This window comes from Haliotis cracherodii, unplaced genomic scaffold (genome assembly GCF_022045235.1).
Source record: "Haliotis cracherodii isolate W230 unplaced genomic scaffold, xgHalCrac1.p SCAF_16, whole genome shotgun sequence".
NCBI classification, from domain to species: domain Eukaryota; kingdom Metazoa; phylum Mollusca; class Gastropoda; order Lepetellida; family Haliotidae; genus Haliotis; species Haliotis cracherodii.
This window is the reverse complement of record NW_027266271.1, coordinates 22,900,089-22,908,688: the sequence shown is the minus strand read 5'-3', so window position 1 is coordinate 22,908,688 and position 8,600 is coordinate 22,900,089. Positions and strand designations below refer to the sequence as shown.

General features: G+C 37.4%; 1 protein-coding gene across 1 annotated transcript; it reads left to right on the top strand.

Moving 5' to 3' along the window:
• The first annotated feature begins 79 nt into the window (after positions 1–79).
• LOC139463943 (sperm microtubule inner protein 11-like) lies at positions 80–5,239 on the top strand. The gene is made up of 3 exons (XM_071245407.1): positions 80–430; positions 891–1,026; positions 4,231–5,239. The coding sequence occupies exons 1-3, from the start codon at positions 181–183 to the stop codon at positions 4,277–4,279; spliced, it is 435 nt and encodes a 144-aa protein (XP_071101508.1). The 5' UTR covers positions 80–180; the 3' UTR covers positions 4,280–5,239.
• The last annotated feature ends 3,361 nt before the right edge of the window (positions 5,240–8,600 follow it).

Below are 8,600 nucleotides of genomic sequence, written 5' to 3'. Positions count from 1 at the left end.
TGTACGAAGAAGTATTGAATATGTTGTGGGGAAAGCACGATTTCTTGATTACCAATGTAAACATATGGCGGCCGCCTTGGCAACTGCGTCAGTTGAATGAACGTCGAAATAATAAAGCCCATAGACCCGACCGAGTATTATCGTCTGCTGTAGGAGTAGGTATATTGCAACTCGCAGATCATGGCGTTTTTTGGATTGACACAACTTGGTTATCAAAACACTATAAGAGAGAGTTCCGTGCAATCACAACTTGATCCACGGAGGTCAAAAACACAGCTGGGATTCAAGGCGCTGCCACCTCTCACTGAGAAAAACCCAGGACTTCGTTCCATCGTTCCCATCAACCAAGTATCCAGCTATGCTCCGGGGCCACAGGGGTCGTATGTTGAATTCACAAGGATGAGGACTAAGCACATCCGAAACCCCAAAGGTATGAAACTTTTATACAAATTATTTGACTCCTTTTTTAAAAAATAAATGAACTATTTTATGCTAGAATCTATTTTTTTCTTTCAGTAAAAAATGCATGTGCCGTTTTAACCCCTTAAACCAGGTACTAATGGAAATAACCAAATAGGAAAACAACGTTATTTGCTCTTTCATTGAATCATTACTATGTAAAAGATTAAAATATTGGGAAAATATTTTTGGGGTCATGTCAGATTTTAAACACCCCACTAAAACTCATAATACAATGGAAATCTACAAGTACAATTTTAGAAAATAAAAACCAGTATGTATTATAAAATGAAATTATATCGCTACAAGGTAAAATTCCATTTCATATGTTGAGTCTGTTACTAAAAGCAGTAAGCCTCATTGGCCAGTTCCTTAATTAGAAATGTTGAAATTGACATGCATTGATTATGAATGACTGGTGTATGTTTCAGGTCCTCATGATATCTACCGCTTCCCAGTGAGCACGTCCATCCAGACAGGCTGGTATGTTCTCCCCCGACCTCTCACAGCCCGGGAGCCCTGGACCTACACTCCTCGTCATGCACATGTCAACAGTGAAATGACAAGGTACATGAAACTACTTAAACTTATGAAAATGTTTTTATGTTACTTACATGTCTATTATGATTATTAATAATTGGTATGTGTCGATTCCCAAATTGAAACAATATGTTCCCCCAAAAATCTGTATGTAAAAGAATTTAGTGTGAAACCAACAAACAATTTAAGTAGTATACAATCAACAAATGTATTACAGAATTAACTAGGTTAACATTCAATACAAATTACTACACAGCAATTACAATGGCAGCACACAATAGTGTGGTTGTACAATATTCAATGGCAGTATATGTTATGATGGTAGTGGTCAGTATGAAATACAAAAGTACAGTGGGGATAGCAAAAGTCAGTGATAATAGTATTTTCACCCAGTGGCGACAGTGGTAAAGCTTCCAAGAATGGCCTAGACAGGGAATCCGTGCTGAAGGTAATCTTCACATCAAAGCTGGTTTTGATGTAATGAAATGTGTGAGAGGCGAAATGTGTCAGGGATTCGAGAGGCGTGCTCTTGTCCCCTTTTTACAGTCTAACTACTGGCCAAAATGTCTACACAGTGCCCTCACCAGTCTAGCGGCACTAGAAAATTACAGAATATTAAACATCAGTCCACGGTATTCCGGAAGTTTACATATCACACTAACATCTTAATATAGTAACTTCCTCAAAACTGCTTACATAAAATAGTACTACATTCCTGACAACTTATCACTTTCCAAACACAATGCTATGAATGAGCGCTACTGAATCTCAACAGAAACAGAAAATGTTGCCTCCCCAAATTGATAACATTCAGTTTCACAAGCATCCCCATGAGGCCAAAATACCACAAACATTAATATATTATAATAATAGATTGACCTCCTCAAGCTCATAGATCTCACACTCATTCTACCCCACAAATGCCTTTCGTTTTATGTATTTGCAAATTTTGTCCCTAACCAAAGAAAAAAAAATTTGAAATCATATTTTTCTGAAAGTGATTTCTTTGGTACTGTTGTTTAGGGAAATGGAGTGAAAGGAAGAGTGTGTTTATTATAATTAGTTAACAGTCTTGATGGGAAAAAAATACTCACCTAAGGCCAGGGTGGCCCAGTCGTCTAAGGCGCTGCGGTTCGCTGTGCAGAGTTGTGTCCCTTGGGCACGCCAGAAACCTATGATTGTGGGTTCGAATCCCGGTTCACCCCAAATATGTTTCTAGGTTTGTCAGCACCATACCCGTGCTCGTGGGTTTCACCACAGTGGTAAACGTCTGAGACCTGCATCACTTCGGGCTTTCCTCCAACATTAAGCTGACACGCGGCGATATAACTGGAATACTGTTAAAAGCGGCATTAAACCCAACTCACTCACTCACTCTTCTTTAGATCGACAAATTTAGTTACTGTAACTTTTGTACCCGCTATTTGGTCGACAAGCAGGCAAGATTTACACTTGAGGCCTATTTATTATGACATAGGTTACAGATATTTTCATACAAGTTGGTCCAAATAATAATAAAATTACTAAAACATATTGAAGTACTGTATTCGACGTAATAAGCACTCCGCTCTAATAAGCACCCACAGCGATATTTGCTAATATATTGGCTTGTGAACAATCCAAATTAGCACCACTTCCTATTGATGAATGTACACAAGACTTATTTATTCGCGTATGATACGCACTCAAGTGTTATATGCACCCTTAATTATGGGTAATTAAATTCTGGAAAAATATATCTGTCATATAAACATTTCAGGCTGTCAGCATAAATCACAAAATTTATCTTTCAACTTTTTTTCCAGCAAAATAATATGCTTGTATAAGCCCCCTATTTTGAATTTTGATAGCGCCCTGGGCTCTTATTAAATACAATACAATACAATACAATACAATACAATACAATACAATACAATACAATACAATACAATACAATACAATGAACCATGCTGCTTGGAGTGTTCCCTTGAATGGCAATGACAAGAGTTACCTCCCTTTGTATTTACCCCGTAAACTTCATATTTCTTGCTTAGACCTGCATCACTTTGGGCTTTCCTCCCACATTAAGCTGACACGCCGAGATATAACTGGAATAATGTTAAAAGCGGCGTTAAACCCAACTCACTCACTCACTCACTCACTCATATTTCTTGCACATTGGTGTCATTTTAGGTAGATGGATCCCAAAATGTGCCTGAGTTTCGAGAATGTTTATACCCTACCGGAGTTCATGATAAGCTTTTGGTTAATTTGGGTATTTTACACAGGGGTTTGATTTTGATTGGGTATCCACAATTTTAGAGGGTTTAAATTTTCTTTACCCACCTGTTCTTTGACATTTGAGTATTTTAACCTGTTTCGTAACAATTCCTGTAAATTATTTAGAACCGAAGGAATAGTTCTATACCCATCTGCATCCTCTTTGCGGCTCCCTCTCCGGGAAGCTTTTTTTGTTTGCAAAACGAAAGGCACTGTTTTTTAAATCAGCGACTGTTCAAGATATATTGACTAGGCACGATGTACTTTTCAATTGGACTCTATCGGTATCCGAGCTTTTCAAAATGTAACTGTTTTATCTAATGGTTGTAATATATGTTTAAGTTACATTTAAAAGCGTATTTATAGTTTTTGTTGTGTATTTGATACGCTAGGATTTGATTTTTCTGCGTATTTCAGGTTATTTTATGCTTATTTTACATAAATACACAGCTTATCTCAAGCTCTGCCCAATCTCTAAACTTTTCCCATTCAAACCTGTTATTCAACCTATGAGGGGGCACGGGTGGCCCAGTCGTCTAAGGCGCCACAATTTGCTGTGAACGCCAGAAACCTATGATTGTGGGTTCGAATCCCGGTTCAACCCGGTTCAACCCGGTTATTATGTTTCTAGGTTTGTCAGCACCATACCCATGCTCGTGGGTTTCACCGAAGTGGTAAATGTCTGAGACCTGCATCACTTCGGTCTTTCCTCCCACATTAAGCTGACACGCCGTGATATAACTGGAATACTGTTAAAAGCGGCGTTAAACCCAACTCACTCACTCACTCAACCTACGATCCTGGCCCTGATTCCATCCACATTACCCTACTTGTCTCCTTTCTCCAAACTATACCTGACACCTCTCTTCACACCACACCTACCCTCATCCTAAATCTTACCCCAAATTAAATAATAAAATATTTGATAATTTCAAAACACATAATTGCATGCTTTTTTGTTCTGTTTTTCAGATTTGTCAATACAATGGCGATGACAAACAGGGAATTCACATTGTTCTGATGAGGCTATTATCTCCTTCAGACATCATTTGTACTTACAATCAACACATGTTACATCATTGCCTGTCATCAGCTGTGTGAAGATATTCTGAATCCTAATTTCTGTATTTGTTTTCATTTTTATATTTTATCTAATGCAGTAAACAAATCGTTTTTTTGTAAATTGTTTATTTCAAATAATGGACTTGTGTCTCAAGCATTACAAAGGGTATGGATTGGCGTTGTGTCGGACACTAATCCACTGCGTTGTCGGCCTGGTATTAATAGAATGCCCCCAAGACGATGTTCTTGTTTTTATTGTAAAAATTATGGTGATTATAGATTTAAATGATTTTTATTTCACATTCTTTGAAAGAAATATGGTGTCACCCTGCCTGCTCATTTGTATTTTTTGAAGAATTGGTATTAAATGATTCCAGGGTTTTAATTTGTAAATCTTTAGATGGGTCTCTAATCATTCAGAAGGGATATCAGATTTCTTTTTTCAATAACCTAGTCTCAAGCATGCATAGACTTTCTCAGCAAGAAACAAAGTATCTCCATTGCATGGATATTTATACTCAGATTCAATGTAACTTCATATTTGACTATTTGATATCAACAGTATTATTGAGTTGGGAACTACTTTTCAAAGAAACATTTTTGAATTGATTAAATTTGTTTTACATTCTTTGAGGAGAAATCTTCAATTTTACATATATTTACGTATGTTTGTTTGCACACATCTATCAACTTAAGATAGTGAGTGAGTATTACCTTAGGGCTAAGCGTAATCATTGTTGCCAGATGACTGGGGCATGTTGACGTCATCACAGCAACACCCCCATATGTCTGTTTGACCTGGCAGGAATTCTCATTCTGGAAACCCACTTAAGTTGTTTTTTTCGAGGAGAAGGTTGAAGGGTGAAGACACAGGCCGTTTGTCAAATAGCCTTACATGATCGTGAAGCTTTCACAGAATTTTTCTAGCACTCCAAATAATTATAAAACATCTCAATTGGTAAAAAATTATTTATAATTATTTGGCAACAATGTATTATAACAGAGCAATTCATTTTACAACTCTGGCAAAGAGCTGAATATTTTCTATGCTTTTTAATCACTCTGAATATTTGTTCTTAGAAATTTTCTATCTTTTGATGTCTGTGTGTGGTAGGTGTTTGAAGAAGGTACAAATATTTAGAAAGACTTCTTTTTGAAAGTTTGTCAGCATGGTAAAGCAGTATTTCATAGTACTTAGATTATTGCCTGTATGAACCCTACAACAGTTTTATGAGGGATCCAGTGTTCTGCTCCACTTAGTGATCTTAGCGCCATGATTATTGTAAGTCCCCTACGTTAACACAGACAAGCCTTCAGTAGGCATAGTCCTGCAGTGACTTAGTGGAATGTCGCCGGGGCCACATCCGCAAAGCAATGTCAGAACTTTTGAACTGTCGTAAATCAGTGTTTAAGTAAGTAACAATCATCTTAGTGCTAAGTTGACTTAGTTGGAGTGGGGCCAGGGCCCAGTTCCACTAAGTGATCTTAGCGCCACAACTATCATTTGTCTATGTTGAAACAAGGGAGTTACAATTGCCTTAGCGCTAAGATCGCTTTGTGGAACAGTCCTCAGGCCTATAGATGTTCTCAGATCCTGGTGTTGAAGCAGAATGGAAGATCTACAAAGTGTCATGGCCTTCAACCCAGAAACCTTCTCAGTGAGGTTACAGGACTGTGAGGATTGTTTCAAACTTCTGAAATATGGTCTTTGCAGAAAGGATTGGGTATTTATCTCTCAGTCTCATTACTAACCAGATGTTTGTGTCTGCCAAGAGAAAGAATTATTACTGTATCAGTATTACTTGCAATTTGATGTATTTGTCAACTCTTTTTACAGATTTACCTGTATTTTATCCCTTTTGCCAATTTAAGGGGAGCTTGTCAATCATTCCATGTACAATTAATCAAGAACTTGCAAAACGCAAACCCAGATTCCAAATTATTTCTGTTTGCAGGACGATTTCACTGCAAACAGATTAACATGGTTTTACTGTAATCGTGAATTTGTGTGTTCTGTATTGTTGGAGTCTGTCTCTATTAGCTGATGTGTATTGGGATAATATATCTGAATCATGCAGCACCTATAGGCAGGATACTGTAGTGACGAGGATGCTATTCATGTGTACTGTCAATCATGAAATTAATGTGAACGTGGAGTTAAGTGAAAAATGTGTCCTTGCATTTTTATCTGGACATATTGGAGTTTGTCAGGTCAGATTCACTGCACAAGCCTGACATACATAACACAGCTCCCCACAACCTCTGTACTTGTGAGCCGGATTAAGACAGTGCTTCTTACCAAGTTCCACATTAAAAGTGGTCAGTTTATTTACACATGTCGATCAAGTCAAAAGTTGCCAATTGTCTATAACAGTGTCTTTGTTCTTGGTAACCCTGCCAAATAATTTTACAATTTCAAGCAAGACATTGCTTACTCACATAGTTAACATGTCCAGTACAGTGACAGCAGTTGTGGGGGAGACATAACACTGTTCATATAATTATATATACTCACAGACAAAAGACACACGAATACCATACATGTTGGTTAATGTATGAAGAATTACTCATATTCAAGAGCTGTTAGATTGGTTCGACACACAAATGAATATACTAGTATGTTGTGTGAATCGACGCTCACGAACGATTCACGTGTAATGTCATAGATCCATGACTCGAGATGCACTATTTGTCTCGTGCAGGATTAGCGTGTGAAGTTTGGAAATCTTGGCAGCATATCGTGAAAAGAATAAAGACACTGTGTGGTAACATTTGACTAATTGTTAGTTTCGTCATTTAGTGATACACATTGGAAACATCTGTTCTTAACATACATACTTCTTTATATGTTTCTCTGGTTCAAGTTTCTTTTGGTGGTGAGTATATGTTCGAAGGATAACCCTTGTATCAACACTTGGAACCTGTACAGTCTTAGTCGGTGACCCGACCTATCTCATTTGAATATGCCTAATTTGTAATTTCCTGCTTTTGATTTCATGGAAGTTAGATCGCATGTCAAGCAGTTGAAGTTTGTGATGATAATACTTCAACTAACTGCTATCACCCCCTGATGGAATTTTAAGTCTACAGTCTTGGTGTTATCATTTTCTGATTACTTTTATAGTTCAAAGGCAGGGCTACTCCCATTAATTTAGTGACCCATTAATTTCATGATCCATCTGGTCCATTTTGATTCCTGGTCCATCGATTACTTGATTGTCTGGTTTGTTATCATTACTTGATTGTCTGGTTTGTTATCAGGCCACCGTCACATGGTTTGAGGAGTCCTGCTGTGCGGCGTCAACAATAACTACTTACTTTTTAGGCCAGTTTCGTGAATGGTGGTTCTACTGACAGGGCAAGACATGCTTACCTTTTTTGCGAACACCTGGTGTCATCGCTGACCTGAGGCAACATTTTCCTTTGACCATGTCTCACGTGAGGTTTTGAATATTTGTATTCAAGTTGTTAAAAAAATAATTTAAAATCGACTGAATTGAGAAGAACTGAAAATAAATCCAATGTCTCCTAAATCCAAGTCTTTTTTATTTTTTTTATGCAAATTGTCTGAATGGCGGTTCTACTTGTAGTGCCAGACATGCTAACCCTTTTTTCGAACACCTGGTGTCATCACTGATTTTCAGTGGTCCATTCATATAGTTTTCACAGCTATTTTGCCCTTCATGCCAAACAGAATCTGTTTTGGTGGATAACGAAGACTGGTTATGACACTTCATGTTTACAGTATCCTGTCTGTACTTCCAGGTAGGGAGGGAATCAACAATCTCTAATACAGAAAGCAGTGGGCGTTCTCCATGCATCTGTCAACCATGAGTCTGGTGTAGTGAGATCATGTGACACTGTACGTTTCACCTGAGGCAACATTTGTCTTTGACTATTTCTTACATGAGATTTTGAATATTTGTATTCAAGTTGTAAAAAATATTCTAAAATCGATTGAATTGAGGACAATTGAAAATATTTCCAATGTCTCCTAAATCCAAGTCTTTTTCATTTTTAAAAATATTGTTTCACAGATTTTAAAACCAATATGTCAGATCCAAGGAGAAATGATGAAGGGAGTTTGGAAATAACATATTACTTTCAAGGGAATGGTTCATAAGAAAGCTGCTTGATGCTTTTCATCAAATTATTAAAAAAAACAATAACAGAAAGCATTGTCAACATGATATCTGTTCCAAGAAAATACATTTCTGGTGTCCCCCGCCGTGATATTGCTGGAATATTGCTAAAAGAGGCGTAAAACCATACTCACTCAC

What these genes read in the sequence shown, in the direction of transcription:
- LOC139463943 (XM_071245407.1), top strand. Translation starts at nt 181, where the DNA reads ATGGCGTTTTTTGGATTGACACAACTTGGTTATCAAAACACTATAAGA. An exon ending in GCACATCCGAAACCCCAAAG is followed by an intron (nt 431 to 890) that starts GTATGAAACTTT and finishes TGTATGTTTCAG; the next exon opens with GTCCTCATGATATCTACCGC. An exon ending in GTCAACAGTGAAATGACAAG is followed by an intron (nt 1,027 to 4,230) that starts GTACATGAAACT and finishes TCTGTTTTTCAG; the next exon opens with ATTTGTCAATACAATGGCGA.